At 41.8% G+C, this 20,218-nt stretch overlaps 1 protein-coding gene across 13 annotated transcripts in view; it reads right to left on the bottom strand.

Moving 5' to 3' along the window:
• The window catches only part of SYNE2 (spectrin repeat containing nuclear envelope protein 2), a 331,267-nt gene that overhangs the window by 47,420 nt on the left and 263,629 nt on the right, over positions 1 to 20,218 (bottom strand). For all 13 annotated transcript variants that reach the window (XM_059373366.1, XM_059373365.1, XM_059373360.1 and 10 more), the window contains 11 exons: positions 17,786 to 17,956; positions 17,205 to 17,335; positions 14,388 to 14,592; positions 12,670 to 12,849; positions 11,827 to 11,955; positions 10,418 to 10,572; positions 10,162 to 10,306; positions 8,924 to 9,018; positions 7,501 to 7,735; positions 4,198 to 4,392; positions 2,121 to 2,246 (listed from right to left, as the gene is read on the bottom strand). In XM_059373366.1, coding sequence (XP_059229349.1) covers positions 2,121 to 2,246; positions 4,198 to 4,392; positions 7,501 to 7,735; positions 8,924 to 9,018; positions 10,162 to 10,306; positions 10,418 to 10,572; positions 11,827 to 11,955; positions 12,670 to 12,849; positions 14,388 to 14,592; positions 17,205 to 17,335; positions 17,786 to 17,956 — 1,767 coding nt within the window. The remainder of the gene's footprint in view (positions 1 to 2,120; positions 2,247 to 4,197; positions 4,393 to 7,500; positions 7,736 to 8,923; positions 9,019 to 10,161; positions 10,307 to 10,417; positions 10,573 to 11,826; positions 11,956 to 12,669; positions 12,850 to 14,387; positions 14,593 to 17,204; positions 17,336 to 17,785; positions 17,957 to 20,218) is intronic.

The following is a 20,218-nucleotide window of genomic DNA, read 5'->3' as shown; positions in this document are numbered from 1 at the left end:
TAATCAGAAAATATAATTTGAAAAGGTATTTTCAACAGTATCAAAAATAACATGCCAAGAAAGAAACCCAACAAAAGGTGTACAGGACTGCATAAAGAAAATTATACATTGTTATTGAACATGACTGAAAGGAGAAACATGCCATATGCAGGAACAGGGGTACTCAGTATCAGAAAGATGTTCATTTTCCCCAACGTATCTATAAATTTGATACTATTCCACTAAAACTCTTATCAGGACTTTTTCTAGTTTGACAAATGGCTTCTAAAAGTTGTGAAAGACTGAAGACCCAAGGACCGCCACACGCCTGTAGGAGAACAAAGTATGACTACACATCACACCTGAAATGAAGATTTGTCATCTTAAAAAAAAAGCACAATAATCAAGATAAGTTGATATAAAGGCTGAGGTAAGCAAACCAACAGGAGAGAGCCCTAAGGAAAAAAAAAAATCCCACATATATGGAAACTTGATATTTGACACTGGACTTTGGGTACCAGGACAATGGTTATCCATGTAATCATCCATATGAGTAAATTAAAAATTGGATCTTTACCTCAAAACATAAGTAAAAATGAATTCTTCAGTGAATAAGGATGTAAAGGTACAAAGCAAAGCTTGGAAAATGTAAGCGTGTATTTGTATGACTTTAGTATGGAGTAAAGGTACTACTTATACAAAGCTGAAAAACAAACGTAATACTTCGCATTTCCTTTTTTTTTTTTTTTTTAAGATTTTATTTATTTATTTGACAGACAGAGATCACAAGTAGGCAGAATGGCAGGCCAAGAGAGAGGGGGAAGCAGGCTCCCTGCAGAGCAGAGAGTCCGACTCGGAGCCCGATCCCAGGACCCTGAGACACCATGACCCAAGCCGAAGGCAGAGGCTTAACCCACTGAGCCACCCAGGTGCCCCATACTTCTGCATTTCACAAGAGCTACAATCGCATGTAGAAAAACTATAAAGAAGTGAACATGAATGATGAAATACTTCATTCAGGGTTGTGGGTCCCTCTGGAGAGGGAAAGTACGTAGAGCATGTCACCTGTATTTGCCATTTTTTTTTTCCAGCTGGGTGACGGTTTCATGGCATTTATCATTATTATTTATGCTGGACATTTTTTGCATGTTGGGATATTTTTACAATGAAGAAAAAAGATGCAGACTGAAGGACACCAATTTCCAGCACAGCTTGAAGTATAAGAGTACTCATTTCTTTCTAATTTTTTTTCAATTGGATTCCTGCAGTCATTAAAAGATAAAAGATTAAAGACCATTTGTTCTGGATGTTTTTTAAACATCAAAGCCATGGATAGGGAAGAGAAGTGGGTTGTTCCTGACCTGGGAATTTTACCAGCCCAAATTCCTATCCATTCTTCTACAGAAATCTTCAGCAAAGGCCCAAAACTCCTAGGAATAACTGCCAGTGTTTTATCTAGACAGAGCACAGTTTGGAAGTTTTTATAAGAATGTTATATTTGAGCAAAAACTCAAAAGTTGGCTTCTAAAAGACAAATTCTTCAGTAATATTTTACTCTCATTTCAAACACAAAGTCATCTGTTAAGGGAACAGGTTTTGGGGTAATCTCAAAGGGCACATGTTATATCACAGAGGAGAGACACAGAAAGAGGACCTGGAGGAGAACCAACCCCCCCCCCCCCAGCCTCCCCCCTCATCCTCAATTCCTAATAAGAATTTCTGTAGAAGTCTTTCTCATGTTCACACATGGATCTCAAAGAGCATCCATTCCATAATGTTCTGGAGACCAGGATGTTATTTTAGACAGAGGATAGGCAAAACATTTTCTGACCAAACATGGAAACACAGTTTCAACACAGAATAGAAAGGCAAGGGATGCCTGGGTGGCTCAGTCAGTTAAGTGTCTGCCTTCAGTTCAGATCATGATCCCAGGGTCCTGGGATCGAGTCCAGCATTGGGCTCCTTGCTCAGTGGGGAACCTGCTTCTCCCTCTCCCTCTGCCTACAGCATCCCCTGCTTGTGCTGACAAAAAAAAATCTAAACAAACAAACAAACAAAGAACAGAAAGGCAAACAAACACTTCAATTTCTCTCAAAAGCGGTAAGTGATTATCTTGAATGCTCCTTCAGAGCTTTCAATACCTTAATCAGCTCTTTTTCTCTGTGGAGATCCTCATGAAGTTCTGGAAGAGGGTCTCTACTTTGTGCCTTTAAAACTTGCAGCCTGCTTTTCAACTCCTTGATTTTCTTTTCACACTGGTCCCAGGTCTATTTGAAAACAGTATGAAAACTGGTTAGCACTTTGCTTTTTAAGAACGAATTATAAAAACAGAATAACTCATTTAATCCACTCCAACAAATGTGTTTTTGTAAATCGCACAGAAACCCAGTTTCTGGTCTTGGGCAGCCTGGTCCAAAAGCAGAATTATCTCTGGTGCAGCTTTATGTGTGGCTTATTTCAACTACTGAGTTGACTGGCTTTTGCCTCAAAATAGTTCTTCTTCCTTCCCTATGTCCTCGATCTATCTAATCTTATTTCTAGTTCAGTTCTGGGAAAATTCACATTTTGGGGGGGTGGAATTCACATTTAAAAGACTACTGTTAAGGATTAATTTTTAACATGGACAGTCTTGGGCAGACCCTATAACAGCAGCATAAACCAAAAGCACTAAACCACTTGTCTTGTCTCTTCTAGGCATCCCTCACCTCTCTCCTTCCCGAAGGAGCCCGGCTTCAGTGGCCCTTTCACAGTGAAACTTCACTCAACATTTCTCACCACTGACTGCCACCTTCTGCTTAAAGCACTTTACAGCTTACAAAGCCCTCTCAACTTCATGATCTCATTGTAATTATAATAATATTAGAAGACACACAGGGTTTTACAGGCTCAGAGAAAACTTGCCAAGGACAAGCAGTTAGAAGCAGACCAGTCAAGGGATGACCTAGGGATGAAGTCCCGCTCCAAATCCCTTCCCTGCAATGCCCTTCTTTTACACCATCTCTCTTCTTTTAACCTTGTATGACTGAGAAAACAGCTGCCCACATTTCCAAGTTCAAATTTATAATGGATTCATTGAGATAAGGTTCTAGTCCTGAGGTTACTAAAAGTAGACAAACATAAAGTCAAACACTATCTTACTCCTCAGTACACCTGATCCCTAAACACGCTTGGGTCGGCCCTATTCTACAGTTAACACAGAATTCACAGAAGGGCAAGTCACTTGTCTAGCAACATCAACTCTCTGGAACACAACCAAGAGGAGACTGGAAAGAGAGACAAAACGGAGTCTTTATTTCTCCCTCCAAACCATTAGCTACGTTTCCTACCATGTTTTACAACAAGAGCCAGTGCTCGACAAAATACTTGCTAGTTAATGAATTTCTCACAGCCCATATACCTAATAAAATTCACATACTTTCTGCATAGGAGAGATGTTCAGGCCCTGAATCAGCACACATTTATTAACATTACTCAGAACAACTATCTCTGAGAAACTTGGTTATCTGGTCTTGGCACATGCACAAATGATCAGGGAGGTATAAGGAGTAGGTATGCTCAGAGAAACAAAAATTAAACATAGAACACTTTAAATAATGTTTAGAGAAGAAGAGAAAAGAAAAACAATAAAAAACACAAAATTACTCAAGAGAGCATAGTTGTATAGGGCCTTAGGTTCAAAGCCGCTCAGAGTCCTTAAGAACACTGTGGTATGTTTTAGCGTAACAAAATAATTATTTTCCCAACAATGACACAGAATAAAACATGTTAGTTCTTAAAAATACAGTCATAAATTATCTGGGAAATTCTTACATGTGCTTACATGGAAAAGCACATTCTCTGATGACAGAAGAGGAGGCATCATCACTGTGTTTATTTTCATATGCTATACCCAAAGACAGACCACATGTGGAACATTAGCTTTGTATATAGAACTTTCATGGAACACGATTAGGCTTCCTGTTTTGTAAAAGCAGATATAAAATAGAACCTCTACTGAGGTTCTGAGCTTTTTCAATGATCTATTATTGAAAAATTATTATTTTTATTTTTTACATTTATTATTATTTTACATTAACTGGCATGATTCATGGATTAGCAGGGCTCAAGGTCCCTTAGAAAACCTACTGTGATTTCCTAAAATCATGCCCACTTTTGCACAGCAAATAAAAACTCTACGTGCTGCATTTGAATATCCTGAAGAGTAAATGGTGAGTTTACCTCCACATTGCTCTGCAACTGTTTAATCAGCTCTTCTACGTGGAGCTTAGTGTCCTTCCAGGTGTCCCCAAGTTGACTGATTTTCTTGTCAATCATCTCTTTAGTCTCCAGGCTAGTTGTGTTCCGTAACTTTTCCCCAGCTTCTAAGGTTAGTTCAAAGGTGGTTTGCCGTCTCTGAAAATGAATTTCTTTACTCTAAAGAGAAAAAAAAAGTGATTTTCCTTAAACCTCTGATATGATCCAAACGGGACTGTATGCATTCCCTTCCAAGCTTTTCCTACTAATAAATGTTACGTTAGATATAAATTAGGCAAATCTGATTAGAATGTGTTCACACATACACACACACACACACTTAAGGCTAACGTTTTACACTACTATATAGTACACCAATAATGCGTTCTTAAATAATTTTCAATAGTTGTTAAGAGATAACATTCTTAGTTTAACAATCAGAAGCATAGAGAAATAAAAAATATACTGCAAGGATTAAGAGCCTCTAAGATAAATGGATCTGAAAGTATTAAGAAAATAAGTGGGGCATCAGACCTGAAATTAAGAGCATATATCCATTACCACTGTATGAGTCAGGTTATCCTAACCCACAAAAACAGAATGTGCACACAGTGCTGAACAGATATAAAAGGAGAGAACAAATGAAAAAAGGCAAAATATAGAAAATATACACTTAAGCTTATTATGGGCACATAAACATAAGCATCAATATATGCGTTAAAGGGACAGCTTTAAAACAGTCCATTTAAATATCACGCTGACTCTTCTTTAAATGGACTGAAACTATGTACTTACACTACAAAAATGTAGTAAAAGGTTTTAAACTGACTCCTACTTCCAAAAACGTTTGGTTTCAGGAGGAAAAAAAATTTAGTTTTTTTTCCTATTCTAGATATGATTTCCTTCACCTTCAAATTTCTCAAGGGAGACATAATTGTGGGCATTTTCCAAAATGGAAACAGAGCATTGATTTGCAAAGGTTATTTCTGAGAATACTTGCTATAACCCGATGCAAAGGAGAAAAGCAGACTGTACTCTCAGGAACAGACAAAAAAGAGAAAATGCAACTCAATGAATATACAGGCACTCCACACTTGTCTTTCCAGCATCCGCAATGCTTGACATAGCCAAATAAATGGAATCCATTAGCCATTTTAAGCTTCTGAAAAGATCTGCTTTTCCTCTAGTCTTCCCTGACTTGGTCAACAGCACACTATTCACCAAAATGCTCAAGCTAAAACCCTACAGCCATCTTGATTTAGGTTTTTATTTCCGGGCCACAGTTACATCATTAGCAAGTCTACCGCCATACCACCCTGAACACAACCTATCTCATCTGATCTTGGGAAGATAAGCAGGGTAGGGATGGTCAGTACTTGCATGGGAAACATATCCTTTTTTATCTTTACTATGATCATCCTTTTCTTATCCATTGTCACAACTATCCAAGACTTCAGAAAAGGCCTCCTAACTGGTTATGGCCAACTCTATTTTTCACAAAATGCCTGCAACAATATTCCCAGTCCAGCGTGCTAGTTTAGAACCTTGCCACTCCCATCAAGCAATGGTGTCTTTGCCGCCTCTGCTTTGATTCTGTGTGAGCACATGTGATGGCCTTGATTAACAGAGGATGGCAGAAGTGACTTCTGTGACTAGGTCTAGAAGGTGATTCAGCTTCTCCCATGTATCTTTGAAGCCATTGAGCTGCCATGTAAAAGTCTGGCTACCAGAAAGCCTCCATGTGGGGAGACCACAAGAGAATGATGCTGTCTGAGTATTTCTGGCTTAAGTGCTAGATAGGAGAGTGAGTGAGCCTTCAGATGAGCCCAGCCCCCACCACCATCTACTGAATCTCCCTGAGAGACAAGCAAGAACCACCTTACAGAGCCTTGTCAACCCCCAGAACTGTGAGAGATGATGATCCATGGTTGTCGTTAGGAAGGAAGAAACATGTTAACACCCTGGGATTCCTGCCTCTCCTCTACAGTCTGTTGTCCCTGAGAGCAGCCAAAGGGTCTTCAAAAAATACAAATGCCCCCTCTTGCGAATGAAACTCTTCAAAGGATTCCTGTTACAGCAGGACTGTAACTGGGCTACCATACTTCAAAGTGCTCCCCCCTGCCCCACTCTCAAAGTCACTCCCTCCCAGGGCTGCCTCACTGGCCGTGTTCCACTCACACTAGCCTTCCTTCTGTTCTTCTGCCTTGTGAAGCTTGGTCCCATCTTGGGCACTTTGAGTAAGACATCGCTTTTGTCTGAAAGGCTCTTTCCCCAGATTTTTGCATAGACGGCTCCCTCTCCTCTGTCAGGTTCCAGTTTAAATGTCGTGTTCCTGGAGATCACCCAACTGAAAGGAGCCACCCGGCCCCTCCATTACCGGTCCTGTTTTAATTTTCTACATATGCCTTATTGCCATCTGGTATTTTTTTGTTTATGGATTTGTCTGATTTCCCTGACCAATCAGACGAATTAGCATTTCCTTGTTTACTGATTTGTTTGACTGCATCCCGAGAGCCAGGCTCTTTTCTTTGTCCACACTGACTTGGCACAGAGCAGGTACTCAACTGATACTTGGTGACCAGAAAAATGAATGGGGACAGCACAGGATTTCAGAAGGGCAGTGTTTCTTTTAGCCATGTCTCTGCAGTGAGGAGTGGTTCTATAGCTAAATGGAACATGTTTTGGAGACGGCCAACTAACTACTATAAACCGAGGCGCATTGAACAGCCCTCAGATTGAAAACTCTGTTGCATAAGAGCACACTCATCTGGACGAGCACTGAGTGATACATGGAATTGCTGAATCACTATATTGTACACCTGAAACCAATATAACACTGTATGTTAACTGCATTGGAATTAAAATAAAAAAGATAAAAGAAAAAAAAAAAACTTGGTTGCCTACATGAATTTGCCCTTCCAGAATAAGCAGGAGCATCCTTATAAATTACAGCTCTGGTGGTCAAGTGATTCACCAGGCCATACCTTAGAAGCTTGGGTGGCGTGAATCTGTCATCTCAAACTTCTCTCACCCTACCCCACCCCTTCTCTATCCCATCCCTCCCCCCACAGCCCAAGAAAGCCTCACTATTTCAGGATGAACAGAGAAGATTGGGTTTCTGACACCACCAGGCTGGGGACAAGGCTGGAGAGGGTCATGGTGACCCGACTGGTCTTCCCACATGCAGAGAGTACACGTGAACCACAACTGAAAACCTGAGGTGGAGGGAACATTTTCCAAACAGCGACCACCCTCCAAGTCCTCACATCACGACTGCGCATGTACTACCTTCAGCTCACAGATCAGCCTTCTGGTTTGGTGGAGGCTGTGACAGTCCTGACCCTTCAAGGCCGACAGCAGGTGGCAGGTATCGTTCAGGAAGCGCAGCAAGTCCTCTGCGGCGGTGGTGAAGTACCGCCATTGCCCCACCAGCCCATCGATGTCACTCTTCCTCTGCCGGATGCGCTGGGCAGCGCTCTGCCACCGGTCCTTCAGTTTGGTGAACTTTGAAATAAATTCCGGTCTTGAGAAAAACAAATGGTCAGATAATTCGGACATCAGCACACAGGAAAAAAAAATCACTCCTGACACATAACAGGAACTCATGTTCGTGGTTTATGTGCACAATTTATGTGGGGGAAAAAACCCTTAAAATCTGAGTACATTTATTTTAAATGTGTTGGGAAACTCAGGCAAGGGCAGCAAAAAGACATTTAGCAGGAGATATTTGCGGAAGTCTTGGTATTTTTCCAGCATGCACAATTGCATCCCTTAAACTTATGCTGTTTTAACTTACATTACGCCAGAAGCTGTATGGAAAAGAGAGTATCAGACCAATGGGAAATGATGAACAGGGACTGTGCAACGTTACCCATTACCTGAGGGTTGTACTTGACAAAATTTCAGCAATAAGGAATATGCTTTCCGCAACTCCTCACCTAGTTCTTTTCCAGATAAATAACACCCACCACATGATAAATAAGGCCTTCTATTTATTATAGGAAAAGTCACGTTTTGCTGCACCAATCTAATCAGAACTAGTTTATTGTCCTGGAACAAGAATCTAGCCTGAATTTATAACTTCAGAGCTATGAAGAAATGCACTTTATATTTCTTAGTTATGTTCAAAGGAAAAATCAGAGATCTACAGTATCAATGGGAAGGAAAAGCGGTAGCGGTCATCAGTTAGATAAGCACCGAAGAGAGCTCGCCCACTGCGTGTAACCGCTGTGTGAGCAGGTTCAGCTGAGAGGCTCCGCTCAGCCTGACCCACGCCAATGCCATATATGTAGCACAGAGAGAAATCCCTTCTCTGACAACTCTGTGACACAGCTACCTGCTGGGAAGAGCAGCACCTTAAGAATTCCTTTTTAAATAGCAAAATGTCATGAGGCTACAGGCAGAGAGGAAAACACTACAGAACAATCCTTTGGGGGTAAAAACTTCATTAATGATACTTGGTGAGTGGGTATTTGCAAAGTACTCATCTACTGTTGCTAATGCCACCCCCCTATCGTACACACAAGTGTGACTGACCTTTCGATGGCCACACAGCAAGTCCCCATCCGAATAGGAGACTGGCCCCATGATGGGCTATCAACCAACATGGCTGCCAGTTACTGATGTGGTCGAGACCCACATGGTGGAAGGCCAGCTCCCACTGTGTGACCCTCCACACCCGCACAACCATCATAAGCCCCAGATGGCTTACCTCTTCTCTATTTCTGTTGTGTCCAAGAGTTGCAAGCACTGGGTGACATAAGAATCAGCAACTGTCTGGTTTATAGAAACTTCAGCTTCTAACATCTGTATGGGAGTGAAAATAGAAGGTATCAGCTAATAGATTTCTTTTTAAGAAACCTGGAACTTGTATGTCCCATTAAAATCTAAGCTCCTATAGGACATGTGAGTTGAAGGTTCATTTTCAAATTATTGGAGCCTCACTGCAAAAAATGCTCGGCCGTCATATCCACAGGTGTGTGGATACAATCTCAGAAGCAAACAGGCCAAATAATAATGACATCTAATGCCCATTTATTGGGCATTCAACACTAGTTAGGCACTGTGTAAAACATGCATGTCTCCCTAATTCCTCAATCTTTAGAGGTAGGTACTATTTTTTAGAGATTTTATTTATTTGAAAGAGTGAGCAAGTGAGAGTGGCTATGAGAAGGAATGGAACAGAGAAGAGAGAGAAGCAGACTCCCTGCTGAGCAGGGAGCCTGAGGTGGGGCTCTACCTCAGGACCCTGGGATCATGACCTGAGCCAAAGGCAGATGCTTAACCTACCGAGCCACCCAGGTGCTCCAGACTAAGTACTATTACCATACCCATCTAAAGACGAGGCAACTAAGATGTAAAGAGGTTTGGTAATTTAATCAAGATTATTCAGGGTGTTTTGGTTCAATGAACTTCATTTTCACTGGAGGGCATTAATGTAACAAGCAGACTTAAATCAGTTACATTAAAAATTACAGTGACCTAATCATACATACTTTCAAAATGCAGTATCTGCCTATAACCACTAAGGGTACTTCCAAATGTCCATCAGCCCATGCATGGGGAAATTCCCCTGTCCAATCGTTAATGCTCCAATTGCAATTCTACTAGGTGCTTCAATATTTTAGAGAATTATTCAGTGCAAATGCAGAGATGAAGCTGCAGTATTTCAGCCTGGTCTTGGTATGTTTGCATTCTATGGGAGCCAAGTTGTGCTAAAGCTTCCACCTACTGCAGAAAATCTAGGAGTTCTCTCATTAACAAAGTGGAGCAGTAAAAATGTTGAAACTTATGAAATGTGTGAGAATTTTACAATCAACTGACCAATGAATCTGCCACAAGACCGACCTTCGGTATCCAAGGGTTGACAGATTTAAAATAAAATACAGTATCTTTTCCCAACTCCTGCCCAGGGTGAGGGCACAAAGTAGCGGGAGAGCAAAGATTTACCTCGTATGTTTTCTGCTGTTCCAGAAGAGCTGGGAGGCTGTCGGCAACATTCACCTCGAGTGTCTCTTCTATCTTCTCCAAAAGTTGGACCCATTTTTCGCAGCAATAAAGGAACTTTTTATTCAAGCCAGTTCCCTGCAACTCACTGCAAAGGTTTATGAACAAACAAGAGTCATAAAACAATGTCATTCCTGAGCTTAAGCTGGTCACTGCAGCTTTTCACGGAAACAGAACGGTAGGGACAGGATGCTCTGACCTGCAGTGTTCCAGTGCCGTGGCCGTGGCCCGAATCCACTGCCGGTTCATGTTCTGTAACGTCTTTACGGCTATGTCACTAACTGGGAGCTTGAGGCTTACTTCATTCAAATGCTCAACAGCAAGTGACTGGGCCGTCAGTGCCAGCACGTGGTTCTATTAAAAAAAAATTACATTTCAGGTTTCTGGAGGTCAATAAGCGACCCAGATGATGAAAAGACCTCAGAGATCCTGCAGACCACCCTTATCTCAACCATGAGGGAAAAACGGGGGGCCTAGATAGGTAAATGACTGGCCCACAGTCAAACAACCAGCTAATGGGAGAGCTGGTGAACCCTGATCTCCCAATCCTGCGGCTTTTCTAGAACAAGTGCACGTGTGGTCAGCACCTGAATGCCCCAGGAAATAGAAAATCATGTCAGATTATGTTTTTAAAAAAGATGGAAATTAGGGTTTTTTTTTTTTAAAAGGACCCATTTAGGACCTTCAAAAGTCCCATGTAGTCTGCCAAGAACTTGACCTTCAACAGATCATGTAGTTTACCCACAAAAAAATAACCCCGGTAAAGCATGGTACTTTATAAAACATCCGTATTTTGATAGGACATGAAATCACAAGAATGCAAACTCAGCAAAATGTTATTTTTAAAATATTCCAGGGACAGCATCTAGGTCAATGATATGTTAAGCAAGCATCCTTCACGATATCCATGATATCATTACAGAACTCTGCCACAGTAATCCAGGCCAGGGTCAGCAAACTTTTTCTGTAAAGGGCTACATCATAAATTTTGCAGCTTTTATGGGCCATTTGATCTCTGTTATAACAAGTCAGCTCTGCCCCTGCAGCATGAAAGCTCCCAAAGAGAATTAATAAATGGAGGGGCATGACTGTGTACCAGTAACACTTTATATGATCAGGTGGGAGACAGGGTCTGGACAGTGGGCCACAGTTAGCTGACTCTTGATCTAGGTTATGGATATCGGTCCTTAGGCATCTGTAGGATCCAGAATTCTTTAATTTATGCTACTTACACTAAACTTATTAGTTTAATAAAGAAATAAAAACTACAAAATTCATTTATAGGCTACTTTACTTTTGATCTTCAACTAACCAGAGAAATTCAATTAATCACAACAGCCAGTTCCTAGATTATTCTAGTTCACTGAAGTTAATTAGTAAAGATGTCAAAACTTTTTAAATCTACTAAATTTACCATGGCATATTACTAAAATAGATCTCTGTGTTGTCATACTCTTCTAGGCCTTAGGGCAAATAAAGCCAAGAATGAACGGCATATAAACGACCGTGCTCCAGTGACGATACAAACAAATTCTCTAACTCAACAGTCACTAGCCTTTTACCTTATGATGAGTCTAAGCCCTAAGGAAACAGAAATATTGACAATACCAGGAATAAGTCAAGGTTTTCCTCCTTTTCTTGATGGTAGAGTTTATCCAAATTCTCTTCTTCACGCATGATGAGACCTTTTAAAGATTCTAAGCGGTCCCCAAAATCCTTGAACTGTGACAGAACAAACTAGAACAAGAGAAGTTTTCATTAGAAACCATTTTCATGTGCATATGTAACAGAATTATGCACAGTCTTGGAAGCTGATAGAAGCTCAAGGTGCTTTCAACCCCCAGCAGCTCATTGTTATCTTGACTACTCAGAGATGAATATTCAGAAGACTCCTTGTTTTCCCTCCTGCATTCATGCCTCTGGCAAAGCTCCGAACCTTCAGGGATGACTGGATCACCTGCTTGGGGCGGTCTAGAGAGGACGGTTCATGAGTCCTCTGCTCCCTCAGTCTTGCTAGTTAAATTTTCTCTTCCTGTTGATACTGACATGTGATACTGGAGCTCTGGGGCCTTCTGTTCTTTCTGACAGCTCATGCACTAAAGGTTTTTCCAGAAATGAATAAAGAGTATAACGGATGGTTAAGCTTTAAGCAGCTATTTCCATGACTCAAGGACCCCCTTTGGAGATCCAAATAACTATGCGATCTGAACAGTGTAAGGAATCTAATAGCTCATTTCTTCAACTAACACGTTCAATGAAGAACAGAGGTTTGCACATGACCTGCTCATTGCCCAATGTGATTGAACGGTCATCGGAGGGCATCTTGATTCTGTAGTTTCCCTGAGGGGCCTTCCATACAGCACTAAAAACTATTACTTCGCAAGATATGAGGGATTGAGGGTAGCTTGCCAATGCCCAAGATTACAACTTGAATGGAAATATGAGATGAACCTCAAATTCATTAGCCTTCACCAGCAGCATCTTTTCCAAGTAAGCAGCCCTCTGGAGGGAATACAGTTGTGCAGAGCGGGGCACGTGGGTGCCGGACTCTGGGAGCTGCGGAAGTCGATCAAGGAGAGTGGAATTCTGGAGAAAGGCTTCTTTTGTCTCCTGTACATCATGCTGCAGTTCCTGGAGGAGAAATAGTGGACAGAAAACACTTCTACCTCCAATCGTAACACAAATTCCCATGCTCACTACTCTGTCAACATCTAGGAGAATTTCTGCCCTAAAATTGTGGGTGTGGCTCTTTGTTAGTGTTTATTTTTTGGATAGTGTTTATTTTAATTTTTTTTTTAAAGATTTTATTTATTTGACAGAGTGAGATCACAAGCAGGCAGAGAGGGGGAAGCAGGCTCCCTGCCGAGCAGAGAGCACGATGAGGGGCTCGGGGCTTGATAGCAGGACCCTGGGATCATGACCTGAGGCGAAGGCAGAAGCTTAACCCACTGAGCCACCCAGGCACCCCAACAGCGTTTATTTTAAAGAACTGAAAAAACCAAGCTTTCATTATATGAGGTGCATCAGTGGTGCTCTTCAGAAATATGTCAGTTTAGAGATCAACAGAGTCTGGGCCTTCCAGTGTAAAGACTGGAGACCACCCGGGTAGATTCCTCTGTTTTATGTTTCTAATCATCGAACACTTCAGGGATCTGCTTTAAGGCTATTTTATGAATCAGTGCAACTCTATCCTGTGTTTGAGATTTTATGACATAAATGGGCTCATTTGCAGAGACTATAGAATCTCATTAATCAAGCTGATTTTAGGGCTACTCTATAAATACAGCGTATGTGAAATCTGTTTAAACAACAGATCAGGTAGAAGTTAATCTGAAATACAGATATTTGTTGGATTGTCTAAGTTGATTAACACTTTTTGATTTGACCCTTAGTATCAGAAGATACACACAATGCATCTGGTCACCCAGTTTAAAACTACAGAGTGGAGTGCCTGGGTGGCTCAGTGGGTTGGGCCGCTGCCTTCAGCTCGGGTCATGATCTCAGGGTCCTGGGATCGAGTCCCATATTGGGCTCTCTGCTCAGCGGGGAGCCTGCTTCCCTCTCTCTCTCTGCCTGCCTCTCCATCTACTTGTGATTTCTCTCTGTCAAATAAATGAATAAAATATTAAAAAAAAAACAAAAACAAAAACAAAAAACTACAGAGTATTCACTTTCTGGGCATTCATCATTCTAACAGGATAAAATTATACAACTTTTAAATATAGTCTAAAAATCATTAGAAATGATTAGAAACCCACAGAAATGCCATATTAATGTGGCATGAATCCATGATTATTTCTAAAGCAAGACCATAGATGTTTATGTGAGTGTAGATGATCATACTCAGTTGAGATACTTTTGCCTTTGTTGGAGACCTGGTATGAGGCTTTTGCTTTGGAGATTTACCTGTCAGACTGAAAGGGGAAACCTGAAATGAGATGCTGTCAAGTGCTCTTGACCTGCTTAACCCGCTGCCTAGACCTCACCTCTGAGCAGCCACCTGTCTCTCCCAACCCTGCAACACCCAGGCTCATTCGTGTCCTATATGGACTGCTCATGAACCTGTCCTGACCCACTTCTTTGTCTCTGCGGTCTGTCTAGTCCCTGGGTCACGGCCCTATCTGTTGGGCTGTCTTGGCCTTGGTTTTCCCAATGGGCTTTGCATCCACCTTTACATCCTGCAGGGCTGGGGTCAGGATGTCAGCCAGGTTATTTCCAGACATGTTGATGTTTTCAAGCTCTTGGTACTTTGCTTCTTGCTGCTCCAGCCTCGCTGTGGCTTCCGTGTGAGCACTGTTATATGCCTTCCAGAGCTGGAGCAGGCTCTGGGCCTTCTGCAACTGGTCTGCAATGTCTTGGTTTACCTGGGTCCACCTGTCAAAACAACATGAACAAGGGGACGCTCAGACCACCCGTCCCATTGCAGCAAAAGCACAGTGCACACATTCTGCCGACAGGTAAATAAAATAGCAGATAGGCTGATGAGACATAAATGACATTTTTATTAATGTATCACCATTATATAAACAGAAGTTCCAAATCAGGACATTTCATCAACTTTCTAATTCTCAACAAAAACTACCAAATTTGTGACTGGCAAGATCTATCGGATCATGAATATCTGTTAGGCAAAGATAGAAAACGTGCTGAACTGCAGGCCTGATGAAACCTTCTCCACATGGGAGGGTCTCCTGGTTTAGAGATGGGGAGGGTCATTAAGTAGGCCTTATTTAAATTGTGCTTATGCCAACCTTATTTTATTTTATTTTTAAAGATTTTATTTATTTGTCAGAGAGAATGAAAGAGAGAGAGAGAAATCACAAGCAGGAGTAGGGCAGAGGGAGAAGCAGGCTCCACACTGAGCAGGGAGCCTGATGTGGGCCTTAATCCCAGGACCCAGGGATCACGACCTGAGCCAAAGGCAGATGCTTAACCAACTGAACTACCCACGCGTCCCCAAATTTATTTTCTAATTACAAAAGCAACATGTCCCTTATGTAACAGCAGGAATAATGGAAATCATTTTTACTCCACATACAGACTGTAGTACCTTTCCTATATGACTTAAAAATTTCCCTGTTATTAATAAAAAATAAGGAAGTCTTATTTGAAATGGCCATATATAGTAGTCTTTAAATGGTCTGGTTTTTGTTTAATTACCAAATTTGAGATTAATGCGGATACTGAAGTAATTTTCAATTTTTACTTTCAAATCTAATGCTCACATACAACTTTGTTCAAAAGGCCATTTTTTGTTATTTCAAGACACTGGCCTTAAACTAGATTTCTGAGAGAATTACTCTAGTCAAGGAATAAAAATATGTAAATATTTTTAAGGTTATAGGTATATATATGGTCAAACTAGCTTTCTGGAAGCATTGTAATATTTACATTTTTACCTGAAGAACATGAAAATGCTTGTTTCAGAATATCCTTAACCCTGCTAAACAGATGGAAAAGGAAAAATGGCACAACTGCTTCATTTTTATGGATTTCAAAAATCTTAGCGAAACAGTGTGTGTGTGTGTTTTTTTTAAAGATTTTATTTTATTTATTTGCGAGAGATCGAGTGAGCATAAGCAGGGGGAACACGACAGAGGGAGAACGCAGGCTCCCTGCTGAGCAGGAAGCCCAATGTGGGGCTTAATCCCAGGACCTCAGGATCTGACCTAAGCAGAAGGGAGACACTTAACCAGCTGAGCCACCCAGGAATCCCAGAATAGATTTTTTTTATAAAAAGATTATTTACTTATTTATTTGAGAGAAAGAGCACGAGAGGGGACATGTCAGAGGGAGAAAAAGACTCCCCGCCAAGCAGGGAGCCCAATGTGGGACTCAATCCCAGGACTCCAGGACCATGACCCAAGCCAAAGGTAGTCGCCCAACCAACTGAGCCACCCAGGTGCCCCAGAATAGTTTTCTCTTAACAATATTTTTTCCCAATTATAAATACAACATACCCTCCTTATAAAATAAAAACAAAACCCCACAAAACATGTATGTTTCAATCTATCCCTACGTCTGTATCTAGCTTATCTACCTATCTTTCTACCTACATACTAGCCTACCTATCTATAAAGAGAAGGTAATAAAACCACCTGACAGCTCATTAATGTACAGGTAATAATCATGAACACTTTGGTGCTATTTTCTGCAACCTTTTCCAACAAGCCTTCTGGTGCATTCTTGTGCCAACAATGTAACAAGTGGCAACAGCTGAATCTGTTTATAGCAAACCGCACTGCCCTGTTTCGAGGGCGGCCCCGATACCAGAAGTGGCATCAGATCCGTGTCTAGGTGCCTCCTTTCTCTCCCTCCTTCCCTTCTCCCAGTAAAGACTGGATCGTGAGTTGAGGATGCCACTGCGGGGTAGATAAATTGGACCCCCCCTGTTCAACACTTGTTGAGAGTAGATTTCCAGAGATGCTGACTCTGCGTGGAGGAAGGATAGAGAAAGGCACGGAGGGTAGCTCGCATGTCTTTGTCATCAGAGCAAATGATCTTTAGGCCAAATTTCATGTCCTACTGAGCAAAAATAAAAGCCTTGCAATGAACTAGGGCCACATTCCTTAGAAGGAACTTTCTACCGTAAGCAGTTCATCAAAGAATTCTTTCCAACCTCATAAATCATCTCCCTGAGGAGCAGTAACATCCCCTTTCCTCCATCTTACGTTTCTAGTGAAACAGATTGTCCATCTAAGTACCCCGTAAGCCTGTCTCTGCCCAGGATTTTGGGGTCCCTGAGACTCCCCCTAGGCCGCTAGTCTGTGCCCTCTGAGAGTGGAGACCCTGGCTACAAGGTAAGAAACAGCCTTCCCCAAATCAAATCTTACATAACTAGACGCTTCAGAGCAGAAACCAGAATTGCACAAACCCAGTTATCTCCAAAGACTACGAGGACTTCACAAAGCCGCTGTAACGTCATTCACCCCACCACAGGGAGATAAAGATACCTGCTGTTATTCAAACAGGATCTTAAAGCATACCTGGCATGCGTGCTCTGACATTTCTCTTCCATTATCTCGGCAACCGAGGGGCAGCGGTCCTTGAGCTTCCCAACCACCTCCTGCAGTTTCACCCAACGTCCTTCACTGCCCTCGGCTTCGTCTTGAAGAGACTGAGAGGAGAGAGTAGAAATGTTCCTTTCAGAACGGCCTGGCCTGGCCACGTCCAAAGGAGGCAGCGGCTTTCCAACATGTACTGCCACATCACAGTAACACGAACACTCAAACTTTAACAGGACTGGGGGAAATGATTAGAAATGTGAAGAAGAAAACAACCGAAAGGCATTCTTTCATTTAAGAAAAGAACTTTAAAAAGGACACTAACAGACACACACTCCAACAATGACGAAAAAGCCCAGGTATCCTTTTACGAAGTTTCACTCATCGGGCTCATGGAACTCATTTTGGAATTCCCTGTTATGCTTTTGATGCTGCTTTTTAAGATACTGTTGTGTGCTTCTCTGTGGACAGCACCAAGGCCACTGTGTCCATTTCCGGGCTTGACTCCACTGGAGATTTCCTGCCAACAGTGGACGCACTGGGCCAAGATGTGGTTAATTTACCTGAAGGCTCTCCACCTGGCATCTTAAGGCTTCTAATGACAAAACCACAGGCTTGCTGTGCTCCATGCAGTACCAGAATCGGATTGTCATCATCGTCACCTCCTCATACAGTTTATCACAAACCTTCCACTGCTGTAAAACAGACTGCATGGAGGTCTTGAGCTCATTGACCTGTATGAGAAGTGGAAACATTTAGGAAATCATTGAGAAGAGGCTCTCTCATCTCTCATCATCTTCTCCCTTCTAAGGATTCTTTTTTTTTTTTTTTTAAAGATTTTATTTATTTATCAGAGAGAGAGGGGGGGGGAGAGAGCGAGCACAGGCAGACAGAATGGCAGGCAGAGGCAGAGGGAGAAGCAGGCTCTCCGCTGAGCAAGGAGCCCGATGTGGGACTCGATCCCAGGATGCCGGGATCATGACCTGAGCCGAAGGCAGCTGCTTAACCAACTGAGCCACCCAGGCGTCCCACCCTTCTAAGGATTCTACCATGGGATCCAAATTAGGCATCTCAGTTGGAGGGCACTGGGTGAATGTCCGTGATTAACCCAGATGGGAAGGGTAGGTTAATGAACTAAAAATATCAGAGAGGACTAAGTTTTAAAACAGGTGAATGGGAAAGAGCCCTAAGGCCAGAAGGATCAGCAGAGATAAAGCTCAGCCCAGCAGAAGACAGCCCAGGGAATGAACAACAGGTGGGGAATCAGGATCTGTGAGCATACATGTCCGTGACAACCTGAGCTTTCTGATCTCGGACAAGTTACTTAACCCTTGAACTCATTTCCCTACTCACAAAACAGATAAAATAAATAAAAACACAAATAACACAGTGTCTGTGAAAGTGTTCTGAAAATTGTAAAGCATTGTAAGTATAAAATGTTTTCTGTTGGCCAGCACTGAGTCACTGTAAGTTGGAGAGGCACATGCTCGGTCAAAATGGTACGCAAGGACCAAGCAGGAGGAAATGCAATGGCGGGCTTATTTTATCCTTTAGTATGTTGGATAACTGTAGGAGGCTGAAGCATGTCAACGATCTCAGATACAACTGAGAATATGTATGTATATTTATTTCTATATGTTGCATAAAGAACATTTACAGCTCAACAATAAAAAAAGCAAATAACCAAAGAATTAAATTGGGCAAAGGATTGAACAGATACCTCTCGAAAGAACATCCACAGTCATTAGAGAAATAGAAATCAAAACAACAATGAGATGTCATTTCACATCCACTAAGATGGCTATAATCCAAGTTGGACAATAACCAGTGTTGGCGAGAGTGTGGAAAAACTAGAACTCTAATATATTGCTGGTAGAAACATAAAATGGTACAGCATCTGTAGAAAAATATTTGTCAATTCCTCAAAAAGTTAAGTACAGAGTTATCATATGACCCACTAATTCCACTCTTAGGTTTATTCCCCAGAGAAATGGAAATGTATGTTCATACAAAACCTGTACCCAAATGTTCATAGCAGCATGATTCATGAAAAGTCAAAACCACCCAAATGTCCATCAAAGGATAAACTAAGCGTGCTATATCCATACAATGGAACATTATTCACCCATAAAGTTCTGACACAGACTATAATACTGATGTTGAAAACATGCCAGGTGAAGGAAGACAGAGAAGACCGTATGTTGTATGATTCCACATGCACAAACTGTCCAGAATAGGCACATACATAGACAAAGTAGTTAGTGTTTCTAGGGACTAAGGGAAGGGAGGAATGCAGAGAAATGGGGGTTTCTTTTTGCATCGACAAAAATGTCCTGGAATTTCACAGTACTAATGGTTTGTCTATCTCTGTCCATACACTAAAAACCACTTAACTGTACACTCAAAAGGGTGGTTTTATGGTATTTGAATTATATCTCAATTTAAAATAAGGATCTGAGTAGAAATTGAGTGTGATCACGATGTTGGCCCAACTGGGCAGCTTCATTTGTGACGTGATGTCAATTTTAGATGTAACCACCCAGTCTGCCCTCAGGCCTCTGTTCTCTGCTTCACATCTACGTGGAGGACACAAAGCGATGTTGACAGGCAGGCTTCCTCAAACCCTGCCCCAAACAGGGACAGATAAAGAACCACCTGGGATGCTAAAATATCAGTCTCACAACTGGCAACTGTGTAGGCGGAATGTCTTTACAAGGGGTCAAAGGCTCAGGAAAAGAATCCATCATTAAGAAGGAACAAAAGATAGTAAGGAAACAAAGGAGGTAGGAAGAGAACTCCCTACAGAAGCTACAGACTTCTCTGCATGGCAGGGATGAGTCAGATAAAAGGCTTCCTCCAGGCACATGGCTACACAAGGCACCGCCAGGGTCCAGGCCACAGAGGCCTTCCTGGCTTCTACATACCAAGTTGGTACATCTACTGGTCCACTTAAGGGCAACCCTCAGACTATTACAGCTTCATGGAAAAGAAATGGC

The sequence above is a fragment of the Mustela nigripes genome, chromosome 13 (assembly GCF_022355385.1).
Source record: "Mustela nigripes isolate SB6536 chromosome 13, MUSNIG.SB6536, whole genome shotgun sequence".
NCBI lineage: Eukaryota > Metazoa > Chordata > Mammalia > Carnivora > Mustelidae > Mustela > Mustela nigripes.
This window is presented reverse-complemented; position numbering and strand designations above follow the sequence as displayed.